The following is a 25,251-nucleotide window of genomic DNA, read 5'->3' as shown; positions in this document are numbered from 1 at the left end:
GGGTCGACAACCAATTGCCACACCTCTCCGTGGGATTCTGCTGCAGTCTTCACTACCAGCTGCCCTGCTGGCTGCTCACCAATATGTCTTCAGCCCCCTCCCCTCACACTTAACAGCTGAAATCACTGAGAGCTATGTTAGTAGGGGAGCCTCAGTGCTGGTGCACTCAACCACTAGTTCAAAGTAGGTCTAATGTTTATACCTAGGTATCAGTGATTTCAGCTCTGCAGCATGTAACAAGACTCCTTATGGAGTCAAAATTAGCTCTGTTACACAGTGGAGAGAGGAGGGGGTCAAAGTGGTGTTTGGGGCCCACACTACCAGGTACAAATACCTATCGCCAGCCTCTCTCAATTCACTGGGCTTTGGAACCCATGTCCCTTGCCTAATGAGTGCTACTTAGTTGAGGGCGAGTCCCTCCATCATAAAATGCCAAGTACAGTTCTACTATCCTTGATTCACATAACCAGGATAACAACACTTTATTACTCCTGCCCCTATAACGAAGACTGAGGATCGCACAGCAGCCAAAGCAACCATTTGAGCAAGCAGTCCCATCATGCTAGGCAGAGTGGGTGTGCCCAGGCAAAGGAGATCAGCCCCTGAAGTCCTTTTCTGCAGCTCACCACCAGATGTCAGGGTAGAGCTCATTCTGACTCTGCTTACATGCACATATGCCTTCGATTGGAAATTTCCATTCGACTTGTCCATGCACCCTACACGGCCTCATGCTCCGCACTGAGGCTACATCAAGCTGGACAGGTGAATCGCCCTTAGTTCCTTTTCATCCACCTTAGCCTGAGATGGAGCTCTAGCATGTCCACCTTGAGTGTGCCTCATTTATTAAAATTTTATTGTTGTCTTAGCTTAGTATAGCTGTTTAGTTTAGTTTTTACATTTTTTTTCTCCTTTCCTTTCCATGCTTTCCTGGGGAGGGCATGTCCACCTCTTTTTAAATGGTGCCTCACTTGTCAGTAGGCCATCCCAGCTAGCAATGACAACTCCAAGTGTGTTCACTGCCTGGAAGACTTGCATGCCCCACTGGAGCATAACTTCTGTTTAGCCCTTAAATTCAGGGTGAGGAAGAACTGGAAGATCAAGCTGAGGCTTATGATGGCATGTTCTCTTTTCTCTGCTTCAGAGGCAGGTCAGGAGACTTCCCCCTCCAGTACATCAGTCTTCAGACACATCCAGTGTCCTGTCAACCTCAGTTCATCACTCCCCCAGAAAAGGGAAGGCTTCTGAGACCTCCAGAAGCCCCAGGAAGAGGAACTCCAACTCACCTTGCAGGGAGTCTCTTCCTAAAAGATCTCGATCTCCCACTGGGTCAATGGTCTCAGGATCATCAACCTCTCTGCCCAGTACCATTCAGGCTACCCTGGCAGTACCAGTGGAGCCAGGAAACTCCATAGCTCTTCTAAGAGCAAACTCAGCTCCAAGCAAGCTTAGTACCATCTGGGCATGTCAGAGATGGCAAGGAGAGACATTCCTCCAGCTGGTACTACTGTACACAACCCTACCTCCTGTACTGCCCCATGACAGGTCCCTTGGTATGCTGTAAGTTGAAGCATCTGCCTCTGTCTGTGTCCTTGTCAGAACAATCCAAACCTTGGTACTGTCCACTTAGAGAGCAATCATCGCATTGGTACCAATGCTTTATTTGGTACCTCAAAAAGTTAAGTACTTGAAGGAGTTGTCTGTAGCAGAGGAACAGGAGTTGCTGCTGATCATGGGCACCAAATGCCTTTTTGCATCGAGACCCGCTTGGTCACCAGACATTCAGCTGTCACCAGTACTGCCTGACTCCTTGCACTGTTTTCAGCTGGGGCTCTTCCTCCTCATAGTTCAATGGAAGATGAAGGGGACCTCCAATGAGTCTATTCAGCCTCTCCTATTTCAGTGTAGGGCTCTCCCACCCACCTTCATAGGAACCCATTCCATGTTAGTCATAGAGACAAGGAGGAAGCCTGGGAAGGTCACTCCAAATGGTGGGGACAATCCTGGATGCCACCTCCTCTCCCATATGGAGCCCCACAATGGCCGTATTGGGATCCCTGGGCTGCCTGCAAACAGCAATTTTATGGGGCTCTGAGCCTAGCCCACTGGGATGATAGGGAGACACAATCTTTAAAACCTCAAACCATTCCCTAGCAGGAAAAGACGGAACACAAGCTAGGACAGATAAGGAGACCACCCCTCAAAGTACCATAAGAACGGCTATACTGGGTCAGACCAAAGGTCAGTATCCTGTCTTCCAACAGTGGCCAATGTCAGGTGCTTCAGAGGGAATGAACAGAAGAGGTAATCATCAAGTGATCCGTTCCCCTTTCCTAGCTTCTGGCAAATGGAGGTTAGGGACATCATCCCCAGTCCATCCTGCCTAATAGCCATGGATGGACCTATCCTCCATGAATTTATCTAGTTCCTTTTTGAACACTGTTATAGTCTTGGCCTTCACTACATTCTCTGGCCAGGAGATCCACAGGTTGACTGTACATTGTGTGAAGAAATATATCTTTTTGTTTGTTTTGAACCTGCTGCCTATTAATTTCATTTGGTGATCTCTAGTTCTTGTGTAATGAGAAGAGTAAATAACACTTCCTTATTTACTTTCTCCACACCAGTCATGATTTTATAGATCTCTATCATATCCCCCCTTAGTCATTTCTTTTCCAAGCTGAAAAGTCAGTCTTATTAATCTCTCCTCATATGGAAGCTGTCCTATAACCCTAATTTTTGTTGTCCTTTTCTCAATCTTTTCCAATTCCAATACATCTTTTTTGAGAAGGGGTGACCACAACCACATCTGCAAGTGGTATTCAAGATGTGGGCGTACCATGGATTTGTATAGAGACAATAGATATATTCTGTTTTATTATCAATCCTTTTCTTAATTATTACCAACATTCTGTTCACTTTTTTGACTGCTGCTGCACACTGAGCAGATGTTTTCAGAGAACTATCCACAATGACTCAAAGATCTTTCTTGAGTGGTTACAGCTAATTTAGACCCCATCATTTTATATGTATACTTGGGATTGTTTTCCAATGTGCATTACTTCGCATTTTTCAACACTGAATTTCATCTGCCATTTTGTTGCCTAGTCACCCAGTTTTGTGAGATATCTTTATAACTCTTCAGTCTACTCAAGATAGTTAAGTCCAAAGCAGTCTTGTATCACTGGCAAATTTTGCCACCTCACTGTTTACCCCTTTTTCCAGATAATTTATGAATATGTTGAATAGGACTGGTCCCAGTACAGACCCTTGGGGGACACCACTATTTACCTCTCTCCGTTCTGAAAACTGACCATTTATTCCTGCCTTTTTGTTTCTTATCTTTTAATCAGCACTCACCAGATGAAGTGGTAATGCCCTCTCCTCCATCAATGGCTGATGAATTTAGATATTCCAAGATGTCATTTAAATGAGTGGCAGACTCCCTTCAGATACTACTAGTCTGAATTTTTTTTCTTTTGATATCCTCTTCACAATTCCTGTTCTTCAATACTGGTCCTCCAAGGTACACAATTTTTTCCCCATGTGTTCTGGTTTTTTGCCTCTGCGTTTGATCTTGTCTTCAGTTGCCATAATTTTTCTCTTCACCATGGTGTTCTTCAGTCTGACTTTTCTGTTTTCCTGATCTACCTTGTCAATTATCTGTAATATTGTATGAGAATCTAAGGTTATGCATTATCTTAAAACATAATATGACTCCTCCTGTTTCATCTCTCAGTACTGCACTAATTAATGCTTCCAGTAACAAGGTGAACAAAACTGATTATAGTGTGTATCCTTGCCTCACTCCTATGGTTGTCCTGATCCACTCTGCTTCATGTCTACCCTTACTGCACTCATCAACTTGCTGTAGAAGTTTTCTTTGAGATGCCGTGTATTCTCATAAGTTGCCATAACTGTTTCTGCCAAGTGCTGTCAAAAGCCTGTTCTGAAGTCTATACAGTTGTTAGCACACAACCAAACGTGTTACATGTACCTCTTATATCTATCATATCACAAATAACGGATATACTGTATATTGTCCTGGTCTAAATCTGGCCTGTTCCTCTGCAAGTGCCATTTCCACACGCCTCTTTGATCTCTGCAATATCTTGGTGAATGCTTTTACCAGCACAGTTGATAAGCTGAGTCCTCTGTAGTTCTTGCATTCACTTTTTTTTAATAGACTGGTACTACTGTCGCTTTCCCCCTTTCACTCGGCCCTTGTTCTTGTTTGTAAATCTTGTTGAATAGCTTGTGCATTGCCTTTACCAAGTGTTCCTTGCTTGCGGCAGCTTTTGGTTATGTTGTTGCTTCCCTGGCTCCTTTTTTCTTTGAAACTTTCCAGTGGGATCCTTACTTCTAAGGATTCCAGCATCTGCTCTCCCTCATTTGTGCTGGGAAGCTTGTTCAAGACCATTTCATCTTCTGTGTTCTAGACATTGTATGTCTCTTCAAAATATTTTTTTCATCGTTTGTTCTTTGCTTGTTAACCCTCAATTATGTCTCCACACTTGTCTTTCACCACTGACCTCTGCAGTTCATGTCTTACACAGTTCTTATCTTGCAATACAACCCTTGTGTTGCATTTCTTTGTGTAGTCTTCTGGCTCTTTACACTGTTCGCTTATCCAGTTGTTCCTATCAGTCTTTGCTTCCTGTTTTATGTCTAGTCAGCCTATTGTACTGAGCTCTTAAACTCTCTATCCTCCTTTTTATTCTCCTTCAGCTTCCTACACTTGTCACTCGTTTGCAGCATTTAATCCATTTTCCACTTTTTTTCTTCATTTTGGCCTTGTAGCCCAACATTTGTTCAACCACTCCTGTAATCCCCATTTTTTTTACTGTTCCATGTCTCTTCAATGTTTGTTTATTCTTTCACCAGATGTATGATGATTTTCTGCATGGCTTTTCTGTATCCTTTCCTCATACCTGTCTCTTTCAATTTGTCCACATCATAGATCTTAGTTCTTGGCACTTTTTTCATCCCAATTGATGCCAGCACTAACTTATGATCAACTGCAAATGATCTGCACAACAATTGTTTTCCACCTGTGATTCACAAGTACAAAGTCCATCATGTTCTTTAATTACCTATCAGATGATTGTTACACTGTCTGGAGTGGTTCACAACCATGAGTGCCAACCTCAGGGCAGACTTTCAAGAAACAGGGCAAAGGCCCCAAGTTGGGAGAAATCTATAATTGGATTTCGCCAATCCAGTAACACATGTGAACTCCTAAAGCACTATAATCACCTTACACAGAGTCACTGTCTCCTTGGGCCTTCCAGTCTATCTTGCCACCCAGGCAAGAAGGCCTTAGTGATAGTTGGTTGCTGTAAACCAAAGATCACAAAATATTCAGGTTTCTCGCAGTCCAGTCAATTTGTTCTTTATATCTCATCAAAGACAACACTTGTAGCCAGTCTTGTAATAAACTAAGCATTTATTAACTAAAAAAGAAATGAGTTATTAGAAGGTTAAGAACAAAAGAACGGGCATACTGGATCAGACCAAAGGTTCATCTAGCCCCGTATCCTGTCTTCTGACAGTGGCCAATGCCAGGTGCCCCAGAGGGAATGAACAGAACAGGCAAACATCAAGTGATCCATCCCCTGTTGCTCATTCCCAGCTTCTGGCAAACAGAGGCTATGGACACCATCCCTACTCATCCTGGCTAATAGCCATTCATGGACCATCCTCCATGAATTTATCTAGTTCCTTTTTGAACCCTAGTCTAATCTTGGCCTTGACAACATCCTTTGGCAAGGAGTTCCACAGGTTAACTATGCATTGTGATATACTTTTTGTTTTAAACCTGCTGCCTATTTAATTTTATTTGGTGATCCCTAGTTCATGTGTTTACTCCTTCTCATAACACTTCCAAGTAAACGTCTATAAACAAATGAGTTACAGACTATGGTTCCAAAAGGTGACAGAGTTGTAGTAATCTGTCCACTCGGAAGGCCTTTTAGGTTGACCATGGAGATCTGTTTCTGTTTCATAGCTCTCGCCCTGTCATAGTCCAAACAGCAAAAGAGAGGAGAGAATTTCTTGTCAGCTCTTCTTCTTCTTCCAGAATTCATGTTGATGGGAGGAGCCCTTTTGCTTTTAGCCTCTTCATGGGTGTCAAGGGGCAATTAACAAAGTCTTTGTATTGTGGTATCCCACAATTGCCCCTTTAGTTTTGATAGTTGCCTTGATGAGCAGGAGATGATCCCTCCTAACAGATTCAGTTTCAGAGCAAACTTTTTAAAAGAGTTTTATAAAGCAAAAACTTAATAATTACCTTCTACCTAGTAATAAATCTACTATAAGTGAGACTAATTCATGCAGCAATTTACAAGTGTTTCATAAACTCTAAACATATTGTTACAAGTTTAATACCCATTTTAAACATACTAAAGCACAGGTGAAACAGACTAGTTTCCAGCAATTAATTTTGTCAGTGCACAGCTGAGGCCTAAAGACTTGGCAAGAGCTGGCACCTGGTTTGCCAGTGTCAGTGATGTCCATGTCCACATCCTCTGCAGCTTGCTTTGTTGAAATAGCATGTTTGTTATCACCAGGTTGTTGCTTACGCAGAGATATAGGGCTTATCTACACTTACAGCACTGCAGCAGCACTGCTCCAGTGCATCTGGTGAAGGTTTTATATGCAAAAAGGAGACCCCTCCCTCAGTTGCATAATAAAACCACCTCCGCAAAGAGGCAGTAACTATGCCAGCGGGAGAAGCTTTCCCCTCTACATAGCACTGTCCACACCAGTGCTTGTGTCAGTTAACTTATGTTGCTTAAGGAGGTGGTTTAGTCACACCCCTGAGTGACCTAAATTATTCTGACATAAGCTGTAGTGTAGACATAGCCTTAGAAGTCTTTCTCCTTTTGTTTTCTTCATCTGTCCCAAATCTGGTTACTGCTCCAGCCCAGGAATTCCAGTCTGCTTTTACTTTGGCATGAATGTCTCCCATCACCAATAACAGAGCTTGTCTTGAAACATCTTGTATTGTTTTCAGCAGATCATTATAAAAATAATCAATTTCTTCCTTGGGCACTACTGAGGTCGGCACATATTTGTACTATTGTAACTGTACCAAGTTTGATTCCAAATCTCACCTTCGATATATGAGAAGATATTGGATTAAATGCCATAAGACCCTGCCTTGTCTTTGGCTTTAGCACAATTCAGCTCTGTCCTGGTATCCACCATCTTCTCTTCCCAATGTCAATATCCTATGTTTATCATGGTAGAATTGCTCCTTTGCATTCTCATCTCTTTTGGCATAGACTGATGTTTTCCCACTCATATCTTTTCAACTTGTGCATCAAGTTCTCCAGCCTGATATACTGTTCGTATGTTCCAATAAATGTATTTTTCCTTGAAGTTAAGCACATAATTTCCTGTTTTGAATATTAAGTTTGTATTTATTCCAATTGCACACTTTTCACCCCCGCCTCAGTTTCTGGCACTTGTTTGTCTGGGCAATGACTGAGCCAGCATACTTTTTTCTTTCTTCCTTCCATTCTTCATTTAGTTTCTATGGTCCAAAAGTCACCAAGACTCCTTGGTTTTGTGGTTGACCAGAGTATCGTAAAGCATCTGCAACACTGCTTTACACTATCGACTATCCTGCTCCAGTGCCGTTTCCATGAATGCTATTCTTTGAAAGTTGTTTAGCTTGAGTTAAGTGGTACTCTAAGCTCAAGGTGGCTGGCCTATTGGGGAGTATGGATTGAAGCTTTAGTGCCGCTGATGCTCGATCAGTTGCTTATCTCATCACTCTGTACTGCTAATCCAATTTACTCTACATGGTTTGAGTTTTTCCTAGTGCGGTTGCTTTCACTCAAGCTAGATTAGCATGGGTGCAGTCACTTGAGTGTACTAATTTGAGCTAACTGATGTGGTGTAGATAAGCCGTTAGAATTCCAAGGACTTAATAGATCAGATGTTTGGCCTTCATTTGGATTGTTTATTCCAATCATTTGGAATTATGCTTCATTACAGTAACTGCTTCCGCAATTCTTAAGTGTGAAGTCAAAAATTTGTACTGCATCACAGTTACTGTTTAAAATTTTAATCTTCATTCATATAATTTGATTCTTATTGGTTGTAGTGGTCGTGATTCAGTTGCAAAAAATAATTTTAATATTGATACTATAGTAAAATAATACTATGCAAAGTATTCCTTTACATTTTTAAAGTGTATAGATTCAGAATGTGGGATTTGACAGTGGTTTCAAGGCATATATTAAACTTGATCTAGATTTGTAAGTAAATGTAAGGAGTTGTACTTTTCCTCCCCCCTTCCCTGTGGAGGACCTCTGATGTGTATAGATAAGGAGGAAGCCTGCAGTTTCTGTACCAGTAGTGTATCTTAAAAGTTAAGTGCTAAAATGTGAACTTTGGATGCTACTCTGAAACTCTGGATAAAACAGCCATTCTTAAAAGAAACTGATTCTAAAGTAAAGATCTGTACTTTAGATCTGTACAAATTATCTAACATTTACCACTTTCAGTACTGACCACTCCAAATGTTCAAAAATCCTGAGCAGAAACCCCATGGGATTGGCTTAAAAATCACAATGTATTTAAAGGGAGAAAAAAAGAAAACTTTTGGGTTTTTTAATATCTGCCTTCTAGTTTATGAGCTTTCAGGGTATTCTCAGATTACATTTTCTATCTAAACATGAAGATTAGAAACTTTTTTAACATAAAAACTGAGGTTCTCCTGTAATCGCTTGTCTCCAGGAGGTGGACCTTTATTAAAGCGTCAGTTTTTCATTAGATTTTCAATAAAATCACAAGAGTGGGCAACTCTGTACACTTGTCCAAAAAACCTATTGCAGTAAATACACTTGTGCAATACAGCTATATTTAATTGTTCTGAAGATTAATTAAAAGACTGTATTCTATCCATTTGGTAGAACATTCCATTAAAAGCAATTGCTGAAAGCAGCACAGTAACACAAATTAGAGTGGAAACCATCCAGACCTCTCTTATTGGAGATTTACAGTATAATCCATTGGGATTGGAAAGAATGGCTTTTGTAACTAGGGAGAGTAAGAAACTAACTTTGGGAAAGGCTTGAGAGGAACAAGTAGTTTTCCATTTAAATCCTGCAGAGACGTGTTTGGGACTCTGATAATGTTTATATATATATATATATATATTGAAAATTTGATTTTTTTCCAAATTATTAGTATTTTAAATGCAGAAGGCAAATATAGGGTTCCCTTTGCCTCCTTGCACATGTGTGCATTGCATTATATAGCCTTAATTGTCTAATGTCTGACACTTAGACTTGATTGTATGACATAATTTTGAAATTTCATGTTTGAAATATTTGTTACAGTAAACACAATTTTTGCACCTTGCTTTTCCTTTTGCACTAAAATTTTAAAAAGGTAGGGGTGAGTGCTAATTTGAGAGAAGATGGTGTTCCCTGTGTCTGACTGTGCAGTGTCTTAAATCCACAACTGGATGAACAATGATTAGTTTGCACATTTCACAAATTTTGGATCTATGCACCCCTTATTATGCTGTCTTCTATGGAATATTCCAACTTGAAATTCTCAGGCATTTGACCTAGCGTAGATGCTGCCAGACCCCCTTCCAAAGCCATCTTTAATGCAGGGGAGGGAATATGTTGGGTTTAGGAATCTTGCTGAAGATGAAGCTGTGTGTCAAAATAAGCATGATCATTTATACTATAGCTGCTATTCCCTCAGCACACCTATGATGCTCATATTTGTGTATTGTAGTCTTGCACTACTAAATTTTGTTCTGTGAGACCTAGAAGCTGGGTCATATGCACAAGACTGTCCCTCTCTGAAGCTGTCAGTGCTAGAGTTTCTGTTTAATCTCCAGCCCTCTCCACCTACCTTTTAAAAAAAAAAAAAAAAAAAAAAAAAAAAAAAAGGTGGGGGGGGGAAGCATTTCAGCTGTTAAATTTAGTGCTTACAAACAGAAATCTGCCAAGATAGCATATATGGACCAGTTTGAATTCAGTATAAAGTACAAGACGTCTTTTGGTCCATTTAACAAGTTGATCACTGCTGGAAGAATGAATTTAAAGAGCTTAATCATGAGTTTGCTTTTTCAGATAAGTGTCAATGAATAGGACAGCTATCAAGGTATGTTAAAATATAAAATTAACTACTTTGTCATTATAAAAAAAAAATTCCTGCTTCCCATGTATACTTTTGCTGTCTGTATTAAAAACCGGTCATTCCGTGAGCTGATAGATATAATATAAAAATGAAATGTCTTTTTATAATTCAAGAACTTCTGTATGTCATTTAGAATTTCCTTGGAAATATACCATCTTGCACTTAAGGTGGTATATTCTAAATTGTGGTATCGTTCAGAATGGTAATCACAAATGTAATATTTCTTTTTTTCAGGACCGTATCCACATTCCATGCCTTGGTGGTTGGTGCTTTTTGTGTATATATCTTGTTGTATGATGAAGCTGTTAATGCTGACCATGTCTGGTAAGACAAGTTATATCAAACTGACTTTTTAAGAATGACGTTTTTCTTTGTTCCCATTTCCCCACATCTTTGTCTCACGATGTTGCTATCATGTTAGAGTATTAACTAGCCAAATTATCACTCAGTTTCTCTTAAAATGTAGAGAGCCATTTTAGGTCTGTCCTGACTATCTCTGGTAAAATCCAAAATATTTTGCCAATTAAAATGCCATTAAGTCTACTGTATAACTGTTTCTACAACTTAGTATAAACAGACAGACACACTTCTCAAGACTATTAACTGAATTTCAATCTCCAATTTTAATGCACAGTTCTGAAAATACAACCCTAAACAGTCAAAAAGGTGACTGAAGATTTAGCATCATTATTTGCGTCTATTTACTATTTTGCTTGTAAAGTGAAACAGCGAAATTATAAATTTTATTAAAGCTAATGTTAAAAATATATATATAATAGGTTGGGGAAAGTGTCTGTACATCTGGATATAGTGCTTAGATTATCCACAAATATAAAGTTAGTTTTTAAATGTCATACGATACATAGCGTACATAATCGGCAATAACCCAAATTTAGGTAAATAGATTTAACAACACAGTTTAGATTTTAGAATCTGAATACTCTGGTACATCACTCATGAAAAGCTGTACAGAGATTTGGTTGTGGAAAGCAAAATATATCAATGAGTGGAGATTGTCCCTTAGTAATTGAGAATTAGGTTGGTTGCACCCTCAGAATGTCGGGGGGAGGGGGATTATGACCAAAAGTTAGATTAGATGAGATTGGTGGGGTTTTTTTGGTTTCTTTAGTATAACCAAGACACTATAACAGTTTTTCTTCAGCTCCCCACCCCCTCCGAAAAGGTTTTTGTCAATAGTGGTACAACAGAGGTACTCTCTCTAATAAATGCTGCTGCTGCTCCTCCTTCACTGATTTTTTCCAGTAGTTCCTCTAACTAGAAGATCTTTCTGCATTACAACTTAAAAACTCAAAAGAAAATAAGTTTACTAGTTTTAGTCCTTGGCATTTTGTCCTTTTTTCCCACCCCCCAACAGACTTTTGCAGTACAATACAGGATTTTTTGAGTTGATTCATGAGATTGTTAGCAGAAAGTTGAAGCTGTTACCCTTTATTGGGACTGACTTTTCCCTTTCTTTAAATATAAGAAATACTGTTGATTTTACCTGTATAATTAAACTTTTTTTTTTTTAAAGCTTTAACTCTTCTTTCCACCATAACTTTATTTTAAACTGAATCACAACATGGGAATCTGACTAAACTCAAATGCAAAAAATATTTCATCTAGTTTTAAAAGAACAGAACAAATGTTTGCATTTCATATTGTTCAGTTTACAGATCAGTAATAGAATGCAATATGGTCTAGTCTACTGAACAGGACTGGATGCTATGAAGTTAGGAGTTCTAATCACAGCTTTGCAACTGACTTGATGTGTGGCTTTGGGAATATTCTTTTTAATACTGCTATTGTTTTTCATTGATAAGAATAGGATAATGCTTTCACTATTTCCTCACAGGGATATTATAATTGTTTAGGGTTCTGTCCTGCAAGATTCTAAGCTCCCTTGATTTCTATTGGTTCCATATTAGTAGGTTCCCCTCCCCCCTTCTTCTTAATACCATTTGACTTTATAGACTACTTAGGTATTGTTTAAGGTTATGAAAATGAGGGAGAAGTCGGAGGTTGTGAGAATAGGAGAGATAAATTGGTGGGAGGAGGAAGGTATGCTTCAGGTCATAAGTAAATCACTAGCTGACAGGAATTAATATGAAACTTCACCAACGAGCACTGTCCGCTATGGAAGTTTTTTTAGAATCGAAAGATGACTGGTCTGATGTGATATGGCAATTTTGTGTTTCGGTGAAGGAAAAGGAAGAACTGCAGCTCAGTCTTGCCCGCTCCAGGCAGGTGGCTCTGTGGGAATGGTGCATGGCACACCAAATTTATCATATAGCTCCTCACTTTGCAGACAAGGACAACATACTGTCAGATCAGTTGAGCAGAGACTTTCATGATCAGCACAGGTGGTCACTTGGGAACTCTATAGAGAGTGACATCCCTTTCCCATGGGAGTACCTGGAGATGGACCTATCTGCAACAAGATGTAACACCAAATGTCCGAGGTATTGACCCAGAGAAGGAATGGACAACCGGTCCATCTCTGATTCATTTCTTGTAGACTAGGGAGTAGGTTTCCTCCTCTGTCCCCTCAGCCTCAAATTCTTCTAATTCAGGGTTCTCATGAATATTCAAACAAGAGAAAGCTAAAGTTACTTTGGCCTGTGTGAGACAACAGCGGTTGTGGGATCTACTGCAACTATCATAAACAGTTTCTGTCTCTCCCTGGAATTACGGGCCCAGCATAGAGGTCAGATTTGCCATCCAGGCCTCCATGGGGCAGAATAGTATTTTGACAGATATAGAATAGTTCTGTTCTGAGTAAAAAGCACAGGAATTCTGTTTAAACTCCAGGAAACATCGACTTTTACGATCGTAAGTGGAAAAGGTTCTCTTTGTGGGCAACTAACAATCAACCTGGGTTTAGTTCCTATTCATATGGGAGTATCTCATTAATCTGAAATGCTTGAGACTCTCCATATCATTGGTAAAAATACGTCTCGCAGCCATGTCTGCTCACTATATCTTAGTTGAACAAAATACTGTATTTAGTCATGATAAATTAAAAAGATTCTGAAGGGTTTAATGAACATCTATCATCCCCATCAATCCATAAACTTGCCAGTATTTTTTCCAAGGCTACATTCTAGGTAAACTCCATACCTTGGATGCTAACAGAACATTAGCCTTTTATATGACTGGCAGAAAATTGCCAAGACTATTTGTCTGTTATGGGGAAAGAGTGAAGTTTGGGCAGTCACATCCCAACACCTTTCTACATGGGTTGGACTCTGTATTGAAGAGTGTGTTTGTTTTAAATACACCTTTTCCAAAAGACCTTAGAGTGCACTCTGAGAACAAAGCTGCATCTGTACAGCTTTTACTTAGTCTCAATTCATACTTCATAAAACATTCCTTATGTGTGGCGTCTAGATCAGATGCACAATTTGGTAAAGCAGTTTACAATCTTTTTAATGAGACCTCATTGGATCACTGTATAGAGTGAAGAATACTGCTTGCCAGACTCCTAGGAGTGGGAATGTGCCGAGGCCACTCAAAGAACAAATGAAGGTTACTCACCTGTAACCAGAGCTCCTGGAGATGGATTCTGCATAATACACTCGCTTCCCACCTTTTCCCTCTGAGTCCTAATTACAACTTTGGACTTGAGGTGGTAAAAACTGAGGTGGTTGGCACACCATGTATGCTTTTATGGCTTTGCCCTTTGAGGAGCCATGAGGAGAGGTGCAGGGGGCACAGAGTGCAGCGGTGGGCACTGCTGTTAGAAGGTTCCATCAGTCCAAGTTACAATTTCAGCACTTCCCAAAAGTGAGAATGTGCTGAGGTCCTCTTAAATAGTTTGGTTACAGGAGAGTAATTTTCATGTTCCCTTGCACTTTAGCTGTCAACATGGTATCTCATGATTAGGTTTTTTTAAAAATCACTTCTCACTCAACTGGTACTTATCATCCCAAACTACATTTTTTAAAATTAGAGCAGGATCAGAGGCATAAAAGGGGGTGTTTCCTGGTCAGCACCTTTGCTGACATTATTACTGGCTCTAGGCATCAGCAAAGCAAGCATGTGCTTGGGGCGGCACAATTCCAGAGGCGGCATTCCCGCCACCTCCCTTTTTTTGCTTGGGCAGTTGTGCTCTTGGAGCTTGGGGCAGCAAAAACCTAGAGCCGGCCCTGGTGCTGACAAGCACTCTGTATTAGCTGACCTTTGTTCATCTCCTCGGTATGCCAGGGGACTTATTGAGTTTCAGCTCCATTCCCTTGCCAGCTGCCCAAGGCATGAGGTGATCCTTGCTGCTGGCCTCCCTGGGGCAGCAGATGTGTTCTGTCTTTGGAATCAGTCTTCCTAATTAGCAACTTCTCCTCTCCCTCTCACCCGAATTCCCATGATGCTACATGGCTGGATCAAGCATGAGTGGCCTGGGGGGAGGGGAATAGTTTGTGATATTTGTATGTCCTATGCAAATTTAACTTTTTATTATAAAGGCTGAAACTGTACGTTTTTATGTTGGCAGGGGTGACCCTTCAATTGTGAAACTGAATATTGCTATTACCACAGGCTACCTCATTTCTGGTAACTATACGTTGTCTATCACTTACAAAGATACATCTAAATTTTATTCTGAAGATGTGATGAGCTTCTATAAACAATATAGGTTCCAGTGTAGCTTTTAAAGCTACTGCTCTGTTCGTGAGCTGTGGTACAATGTCTGGAGGTAACCTGCTAGTGGAGGAGAGAGATGGAAATACTGCCTTATTAGGTGCTGAAGGAACACCCAACAGTAGTGTGGCTACTACTGCATGCTTTAAGATGGTCCAGTGAACACCCTTTAATACTCAGCTCTGGCCCTCCAGACAATGCAGAAGGAGTGGGAGTTGTGACCCCAACCCCTTTTGGGATGTCTACTGCTGCTGGCAGTTCTAACGTCCTCACTCTCCCCTGCGCCCATAGAGTGCAAGCTGCAAGTTTTTAGCAATCCCAACAAAGCTGGGGGAGACAGCTGCATACTTACTCCTCTCCCCATTGTCCCTGTCTTCCTGTACATTTTTTAAGCCAGAGTCTGATCCTATGTGAAAGAGGTTGAAAATATCTTGAATAATTTTATCTGATGTGGCTGTCATCCTTACATACAGTTGTGCTCTTTCACTCAATTATTTGTTCTTAAATAATCTGACATAGGTTGTCATTATCTTTTGTGATCACTGGTGGACTATGACTAAATGAAACCAACAAATCAAAGAGCTAATGTTTTTAGCATTAGGGGTCCCTGCCCTGCTAATATCTGCTGCTCCACCATTCCCATAGTAGACCTAGTCGTATTCTGGCAGTGTCCTCAAGCTCCTTTCTCTCTGGGTTTCTTGATACAATTACTGTGGGCTCATGAGTCCTCTTCCAGACCAAGACCTGTAACTGGGGGGTACCTGGATCTACTCTTGCTCACAGTGTACCTCCTATGGCCAGGCAGCTCCCTTCACGTAGGAAATATAAAGATTTATGAACATTTTTTTGAAGAGCTAAAGTATTTTAACCAGTGATTAGGCCTAATTTTTCCTTTCACATTTAATGTCCATCTGAAGTGCAGGGTGATTGGGGGGAAGGGGGGGAATACAGAAGTCTTGAGCTTAAAATGCTCTATTCAAAGACAATTCAGATTTTTTTTTCTTTTTGTGGGTTGAGTTGGACACCATTTGTCATTCAAAATATATGCATAGCTCAGATAACCAAAAAGGGTTTTTCCTTTTCGATTGCTGTAATATTGAAAGCTTTAAAGAGAACTATTATAGTCCTTAGGTAGCTTACGTTGTAGTAATGAGTTTTTTTCCCTTACAGATTTGTTTCTTATTACTTACTACTGGAAGGCAATTGGTGATAAATTTTTTGTAATTCATCACTTGGCAGCTCTGTATGCCTACTACTTTGTACTGGTGAGTGCCATATTTTCCAATATCCTAACAACCAGACAAGATTGGGAATAGTGACTAAGGGTGAATATCACTGCTCTGAATTTAGGCTGTTTGGTGTCTCAACAGTGTTGCCCCAAGAAACTCCAGTTTTTATATTTTACATACAGGCAAGGGTAGGTATGTCTACACTGCAGCTGGGAGTGTGCTTCCCAGCCTGGCTGGATATACATGCGCTAGCTATACTTGAGCTAGCATATTAAAAATAGCAGTATGTCAATGGTGGCTTAGACTAGGCACCCAAGTACAAACCTGCCTGACCCCTCTTCTCATGGGTATGGACTTGTGTTGCTAGCCCATGCTGCTGTGGCCACACAGCTATTTTTAGGACACTAGTTTGAGCAGAGCTAGTGTTTGTCTATCCACACTGGGAAATACACTCCCAGCAGCTGCATAGGCGTTCCTAAACACGCATAGGCACGCTTACTTTAAGACCTTAAATCCCACAGCATAATCATCTGAGATCCTAAAATCCATTAATTAGACTTTCACTGGTGGCTTCTGCATTCATGTCCAGAACTTTTCATACCTCTAACATCTCTTCATCTCTAACAGTAAGTCAAACAGCATGGATTGAGCTAAACTGTGAAACTGGGAAGTAATAAGTGCCTCTAAAACTCCAAAGCTGGTGGACTCTAATATTGGGTTCAATAGCTCAAGGAGGTTGATCCCAGTTTGGCTTCTGAAATAGGGTTTATTATGTAAAAGTTTAAAAGTCAATAGACTAAGAGCTGTATTGAGCTATGTAATGGTAGCATACATTTGTTCTTGGTGGTGTTTTTTTCTATCCATATTTGCAATTTCAGTAAATTGGGTTACAATGACTCATCCTATAAAGTATTTCTCTGTGTTATTTTTTGGCCACCAGATAAAGCTTTGAGTTAGTTGACCCAGTATGTGTTTTTGAACTGAACATTTTTCTTTCACAGATTAAATTACTGTATATGCTGTTAAAACTCTTTTTACAAAGTTAAGACTGACTTGATTTCTAATGCAAGATACTTTCTCTACCAGTTTATTGCTTGTCAGTACAAAAATATGCTCTGTGTTAAAGGGCTGTAGCTTAAGAAGAACATTTCAATGTCTTACCCTCCCGCTCCCCAAACTCAAACGTCTTCAGTTTAAAACGTGACTCTGAGTCAGCAAAACATGGAACTTTAAACTTATGGGCAGTTGCTTTGATGTGCTTAAGTATCTTGGTGAATCAGGATCTTAATACAATCAGGTTTTTTTTTTTTAGAATTCTTTTAAATCTTAAAACTTTCCATGAATGTCAGCAATTAAGATGACTTTTCAAAAAGCTTTTTTCTACATATGACATAGTTTGGAATTATTCAGACTTTATTTTGCAATGAGCTAATGACTTTTGTTAATTGTGTGGTGTTTACAAATTATTGCAATAAATTTTTATGCAGTACTACATAAGGGCTGTGGGGGAGCTAACTTGAGCTATCAACTGATATCTAATACATAAGTTTATTTCCTGTTCCTTAGTGGGGGAAGGGTCTTTAATGTCTTTAGTTTAAACATACAGTGTATATAATATATTTTAAGGATATAGTTGCAGCAAGAGTATATGGCTGCTTACATCAACAAAAGCTGCAAAATTCAGAGTAAATGCTGAAAATTTGCACTTAACCAGCACTATTTATCTAGGTATTACAGCACATATTGCCTGTAAAAACCTACTATTCAAAAGCCTTGTAACTTTTATTTCATCTTTCAGCTTTACAATGATTAAATCTCAAGAAAATATCAGCTTGCTGTCTGATCTAACACCTCCTCCCTTTGTAGGAGTTTTGACCCTGACTTCAATGGGATTGGGACCAAGTCCATAGCTGGTCACGCAGAATGTACTACTCATCACTTGCATGCACAAGAGAGGTTTGACTCTGCCAGAAATTATCACTGGCAGAGCACTTACCCTCAAAGTGCTTTTATAAATAACAAATTCTCACAACACCTTTTGTCAAGGTAAATTCTAATGGTTTTGTTTAATATGAACGACGATACTTCCATATTTACAATTCTCCTACCAAATAATAAGTTTAACTATAAAGCTCGCAGTTTGTGTTTAGCATCTGCCTGCTCATTAACACTTTTTTTTTTTTTTTTTGGGTCATAAACTTCCTACTGGAGAATAGCAGTAAAATAACTTTTACTGAGATTCATTTTGAATAGCTCTGGAGATATAGATTTATAAATATATAACTCTTTTAAAACAGCAACTGGGATTTTTTAAACTTTTTTTTTTAAAGTTCATCTTTAGAGTATACTGAATGTAGTGTTTTAAAAAAATATTTTATGTAGCCATCTAATCTATCCCAATACAGTCAGCAAAATGCTATACCGGTGCCCAGGTGAAGTTTTACATAAAAAAGGAAACGATTATTTGTATGAAATGTCAGTATGAATGCTGAAACTTCCTTACTATTGTTTGTTTCAAAGAGACCTTTTAAAATTTTAATTTAGGACTTGTAATAACTTCAATCTCCTTTTTTCATATTGTACTGATTATTTTTAAGTTTCTAAACTGTTTGCTAGTGTGTACCAGCATTGTCCTTTTGTATACCTTCTTATGAAAGACTCTAATTTTATGTCAAGAATATATTGTAATTTGATAAAATGAATGAAAGAAACATCAATGCTCTTGTATTTCATACTTACCTCTTTTGTGATCTACAGATGAAGCGCTACGCAAGAGTTAAGTATCATTTCCCCCATTTTACAGATGGGGAAACCGAGGCACAGAGCAGCAAAGTGACTTGCTCAAAGTCACCCCCTAGGCCAGTGGCAGATCCAGAAGTAGAACCCAAGTCTCCAGAGTTAGTCTAGTGCTCTATCCACTAGGCATCACTGCCCATCATAAAGTTTGAAACAAATATCTGTTTAAAATGAAGTACTTCTATACACTTTCGAAGAAATCCACATAACATACAATGATGCATGCACATTTTAATCTTCCAAATCATGACTAACAGTGAGTTTCATTTTATCATAGGCTTATTGCTGCTTAAAAGTGTAGACAATAGTTATATTGAGGATAGGGTGGGAGGTTGCAGCTGCACTTCATTGTTGTTGCTGTATACTGTTCTCTCCATGTTTATTTACTGATACCTAAATACTAGGTATAAAACTGGTGTCAGTTAATACTTTAAGTTGTACATTTGTAACTGGACATCTGACTTTAATCATCCTCAGAAGTACTAAATATTTTTTTTAAGTTAATGGCAGGTTTAATATAAAATATTTGACTTTTCAATGATCACTACTGTTTGGGGTTTGGTTGTTCTGTGTGTGTATGGGGGGGGGGGATAATCTGACTTCCTAGCAATAGCATTGGAGCCATTCTTCTAATGTCTTCGGATCTTCTGTCTCAAAAGGATGGCCACATTTTTTACCTGATCCAGACTTGTTGCATCTAGTTGACCTTGAAATTACAGAGCAACAAGTTATTTTGAAACCTAGGAATTAAGATACAAGAGGGGATGGATATATATGGCAATTCTTGATGGAGAATTGCCAGTATATGGCTTCTGCAGATCCTACTACTTTGAAGTCCTTACCCAATGTTCTGAATTTGGTGAAAGGAATGAAAAATTGTTGTTTTTTGCACTAGACATTTTAGGTCTATGAGGGGGCATGAATAGAGTTTGTGGTCGTTGCTTTCTAGATGGTTTGGGGGCTGCTAGTTCCCAGGCACACTTCCCCAGTAGTGTGACTTTGGAATGGAAAGGTGCTCCAACTACACTCGCAAATGAGTAGCCTCTGTCCCCTGACACTCCAAAGACACTAGAAGGAGAGACTGAAAGGGGGGCAGGGGAAAGACTAAACAAAAGAGGAACAAACAACTGGAAAGTGCAAAAGAAGGAACCAGAAAAGGGATTAAGTGCAGTCTCTATTTTGATTGTGATTGTGATATGATTTGGGAATCATTGGTTTAATGAGATGAATTTAAAATTCTTAATTTTGTTAAACTAGATATTTGATGCAAATTATTTAGGTGACACACACAGCTGTAGGAAACTACTTAAAATAAATCACTCTGACCAAAAGTAGATTACAACTTTTAGCTGTAGCTTGCTGCACATAGGAAGAAGACAAAACAGCCAAAAGCTATTGCATGTTTTCCACTTTCATTGTATTTGCAATGCATTTCCACAAGTCCGTGATCTCTAAGTGTAGTGTATATATATCCAGTGTTTTTTCTTTTTTACTGTGTAAAAAAATCCAATTATGATAAAAGGGATTTAAAACTTGTTGTCCCAAGTTACTTTTTTCATATTTTAGCCCAACAGCTCTTTTCATTGTTAATGGAACTCTGCCCTATTTTGGCAGACTTCTGAAATGAATCCTACTTTAATTTATGTTGGTGTCTCTTTAATATCTGACACTCACTCACTTTATGTTAATATTTAACGTTGGTGGTACAGTGCTTTGAAGATGTAAATTGTTAAGTATTTATTAAAGAGACACTGTCAACTTTTTGACAAAGCTAATTTTAAATGTTCCAGATTTTGGTATGGAATCCTTTAAAATGTCCCTGAAAATATTTTAATTTTTTTTAAAATGCAGTGTAGACACTTTTCTTCTTTCCTATTGATAAGGGTGCCTTCAGCAAGGGAAAAAATGACTTTATTGGGTGAACAGTGGTATTGACTATACACAAAGTGCTGTTTGAATACACAAACTAAATTGAAGGGAAATAGAAAAACTAACTGATTTCAGTTAATCTTATGTATTTTAACTATAGTGGGTAGGATTTTCTAAGTGCATAGATGACCATTTCCATTGGAAGTCTTGTGGTGTTCCTAAATCACTTAGGCACATTTGAAAATCCCATAAGTAAAAATTTTTCAGACCAATGACTCCTCCCCCCACAAGCTAATGGTGTTCCTTGCAAGTAAATATGGAGAGAGCAACTAGTATACAGTAATACAAATATATCAGCAAGCTTTCACTTGTTACCTTCTTCTTGTAAACATCAGGGGGAGGCTATATGTAAATAAAAGCTGAGGTTGTCTTTTTTTATATAAAATTACAGTTTGACAAATTAATACTCTTAATGCCCCACCCTGATGTACACAGTCCTAGCAGGAGGTGGGGAAGGAGAGGTGGATGCAAGATCCCACCCATGGTGGGAATGGGGGTGGGGGAGAGACCACAGGCTTCCCATTGACAGGGGCATGGGCTAGCCAGTTGGTACTCATAGTGCCTCTTTCACCCACACTTATTTAGACTCCCTCCCCCCACCCCGGGTTTTCAAAAGCCTCTTGTTCCAGCTAGTTGCCCTGCACTCACTCCTCTTAGTTGTAGCATGACAGCTTTGTTTTTAGGATGCTGCAAGTCTGACTTAACTGCCTGCATCAGGAAGAAATTTTTCCCCTTGGACCTAATTGGCAAAAGTGTGGGTTCCCCCCCCCTTCCTCACAGCATCATGGAAGCACAGTTAGGTTATAAGAATTAAGTCTTCCTTTCCTAATATTAAAGTTGTTAAATGTTTTAGCTTTTTGCAACTTGCAGCCAGTGTCCAGTACAGATAAGGCTACAAGGGACCAGTTCCCAGAGGTAAATGAGATCCTGGATTTCACTGGTGGCCCATTTACCTATGGGGAAAAAGGGGAGACAAGAAGTCTTGATGCATTGAAATCCTCTCTTGGTAACTTTTACACCTTCTATAGACATGGGGTGGGGGAGGGAGAAGGGGAAGGGGCAGGAGCTGTTAAAGAAGATTCAGAAACAAACTATCCTCAGTTATTGGTTTTATGGCAGGAATCCTGTAACCCTGTACTAGACCCCATTAAATGTCTGATATGCCATCCCCCATTCTCACGTACAATGCTTTCCCCTGTGTTAAATAAAGTTGCTTACTGCCACTTGAAATCGTTCAGTGTGCCTGTTAGTTCATCTGCATGTCCAAATCTTTGGTTTGGATTTAGTCTCAGGATTCCTATTACCTGGATCAGAGAAGATGACTATTTCTAGCTGAAGATAATAGATATATCAGTAGAATCATGGAACTCCTGAGACCAGATTAGAGAAATTCAACATTATCCCTCCCAGGGCCAGTCAAAGAATGCCAAATATTTACTGTCCTCCTTTAGTTGCAATGACAGTAAAACAAGTCCCAGAGATTTAAGAGGTAAATAATAGGATCTCTGACATTGATCTTGGAATTTAAAAAAAAAAAGTCATTGTCATCACTGAATCGAGGTTTAAATTCTGCCCTCAGATATATGCATAAAATTACCATTGACTTCAGTGGAAGTTGTGCACATATATCTTATGGCAGAATTTGATCCTTAATGTAAGAGCACGGGATGTACAATTTTTCAGTTTTTTATACATGCTGAGCACACTAATAAACTCCTATAGCAATACAGTGGTCGTCATTAAGAAGTCAATATTTGCCAGCCATTATTACCTCTTTCCAAGTATAGGGGAAAAACCGTGGCACCTGACCTACTGCTGTATGGCAAGTGTTGGTGAATGCTACCTTTTTAATGGGTTCCAGTGTAGAATTCAGCCTCACAAACTGCTTCTCCCACAAACATTTAATTGCCACTCTTAGGAGTGTGTGATGCTGCCAAAAAGTAATAGAGATGAAGAATATATCTTTACTCCTCTGTAGACAGAAAGAACCAGGGCAGATAAGTGGAAGATTTGGTTATAAGTGGAAATCTCAATCCAAAGTTATTTTGCGTAATTTGGCAGTTTACAAAATTGTGCATTTAATTGTGCAGCTGTGCTTTGGTGCCTTTCTGCCAGCTGCAGATTGCCAGAGAACAGCAAGATTCTAGCCACATGCCCTTCCTCCAACCTATCCCCTTTGCTGGGGCCTCTAACAAGATTAGAGTAGAGCTTGCATAGTCTGTTCTACACCATCTACAGATTTCCCCTGAGCTGAGAGAATCCAGCTGGCTAGTTATGCAGGCTTTCCAGCTCTTTTGCAGTGATGGAGCAGTGCAGAAGAGTTGGAACAGAACCAAGGATCTGACCTTCAGGCTCTGTTTTGGCTAACTTACTTAAATGAGTACTCCTTTTCTCTGAGTTTAAAGTATGGTTCTGCTGGATTTATTTAAAACATGAGAAATTCAAAATGTTCTTGAATCATTTTAGATCATCACTGTAAAATAGATCCATCTTAATTTATCATAACTTACCACTATTTTTATGTTGATTAGGGAGTGCCATCATTTATTAGCCAACTTTTGGCATTTGTTTAATGTTCCACAAATAACTAAAGTATTTTGAATACTTGGTCAATGATTTGGAGACACAAGACACACTGCATATTTCCCTGCTTTCTTAATTTATCATTTTTAAAAAAAATCAAAGGGCAGCAGTATTAGATGTTAAACAGTTTACTTTAAAGTTTTTTATAAAGAGGATTATGAAATTTATTACATTTACTTGACACTTTCAGTTTTGGTAAAGTATTTGAGATCCTATACAATTTTACAAATGCTGGGAAAATTTAACAAAATGGAAATGGTCAACGTGTTCTTCAGATTTAAATTTCTGACTAGAGTTTACATCCCTGATTCTTCTTTTTAATATTTATCTTGCTATGTAGGATGAAGGAATGTTGGCATATTTTGGTAACTTCCGTCTGCTTGCAGAGTTCTCTACTCCTTTTGTGAATCAGCGGTAGGTGGTTGTTAATTATTTTACTTTAACTTGTGTCTTGTTAGATAACTGAATTTAACTGTAAATAACTAATAGAAATTTGATTCACTTTCTGTAGTCACACTTGAACATAGCCAGATTTATAAGCCGAAAAAAGCTTGCTTGCTATGAAAATTTCGGGCTATTATACTTCTAGAACTGTTCCAGTGCATTCCAGAGGAGTTCCTCCTTATTGTAAATAGCATTCTGTATGCAACATGAAGTTGGCATAAATCTATTGAACAAAAGAGTATGCATAAGTGTATAAATTAGATGGGTATAAATAGGTTATTAGATAAAAAAGAACCTCACCTGCCCAGTCCTGTTATAGACTCATAACCTCTGGCTGAGTTACTGAAGTCCTCAAATCATGATTTAAAGATTTCAGGTTACAGAGAATCCACCATTTACACTAGTTTAAACCTGGAAGTGACCCGTGCCCTGTGCTGCAGAGGAAGGGGGTGGGGGGAAAACACCCTCACAGTCTCTGGCAATCTGACCCCAGGGTAAGACCCACCAGCCAAACACCTGGGAAAGAATTCTCTATAGTAACTCAGAGCCCTCCCCATCAGTGGCTATTGGAGATATTTGCTTCAAGCAGTCACACATCAGCTACATGCCATTTTAGGTAGTCTCATACCATCCCTTCCATAAACTTAGCAAGTTCAGTCTTGAAGCCAGTTAGGTTTTTTGCCCCCACGGCTCCACTTGGAAGGCTGTTCCAGAACTTCACTCCTCTGATATTTAGAAAGCTTCATCATTGTTCTAGATTACTTGCGGTCAATATTTTATAATACTGCTCTGGTTTCAGTCCCCCGTCCTGGGGTTGTGTAGTAATTTTTTGTTAGAAGAAGGTCGCGGCACAATGAAGTTTGAGAACCCCTGCAGTAGAGTATAGTATACTACATAGTCTCTAGTAGCTCTATGAGAAGGTGCCATGTTGGGGTCTGTCTCAAACACTGGGTTGGCAAGCTCAGCTTTTCAGTTAGAGCGAAGGAGTGAGATTATAATGATCCATAAAGGTTACTTTTTATTTGTTCAGAAACTGCAATGTGGTGGTTCTTGCTTTAATCTATCAATATTACTTCGGTATTGAGGAGTCCGTAGGAAAAAGATCCAGTTGTGGTCTTATCAAGGTTATATAAAAAGGTATTCTTGCCTCCCTGGGATGAAATCCTACCCCCCATTGCAGCCAATGGGTAAACTCCCATTAACTTCAATAGGGCCAGGATTTCACGCAGATTTTTTCAGTGGTATCTGTACCAATCCTTTCTTTTTTTTTTTTTTTTTTTTTTTTAAGATTGTGATATGAAGCATCACAACATATCATATCATTAAAGATACACAATTTACTTTAAATGTTTGTTTAAAAGTTCCTTGACTGAGGCCAAGTGTCCTCAAATACCCAGAATTATCATCTTAGCAGACAAACAGGAATCTCTGCAGAAGATGGTGATAGTCTATTACATTAAGGGATTTA

At 39.2% G+C, this 25,251-nt stretch overlaps 1 protein-coding gene across 2 annotated transcripts in view; it reads left to right on the top strand.

The window, feature by feature from the left end:
- The window catches only part of TLCD4 (TLC domain containing 4), a 48,009-nt gene that overhangs the window by 13,690 nt on the left and 9,068 nt on the right, over nt 1-25,251 (top strand). For both annotated transcript variants that reach the window (XM_074961293.1, XM_074961292.1), the window contains exons 3-6: nt 10,402-10,491; nt 14,657-14,715; nt 15,973-16,067; nt 23,680-23,753. In XM_074961293.1, the coding sequence (XP_074817394.1) occupies nt 10,402-10,491; nt 14,657-14,715; nt 15,973-16,067; nt 23,680-23,753 (318 nt within the window). The remainder of the gene's footprint in view (nt 1-10,401; nt 10,492-14,656; nt 14,716-15,972; nt 16,068-23,679; nt 23,754-25,251) is intronic.

Source organism: Natator depressus, chromosome 8, assembly GCF_965152275.1.
Source record: "Natator depressus isolate rNatDep1 chromosome 8, rNatDep2.hap1, whole genome shotgun sequence".
Taxonomy (NCBI): Eukaryota; Metazoa; Chordata; order Testudines; family Cheloniidae; genus Natator; species Natator depressus.
This window is presented reverse-complemented; position numbering and strand designations above follow the sequence as displayed.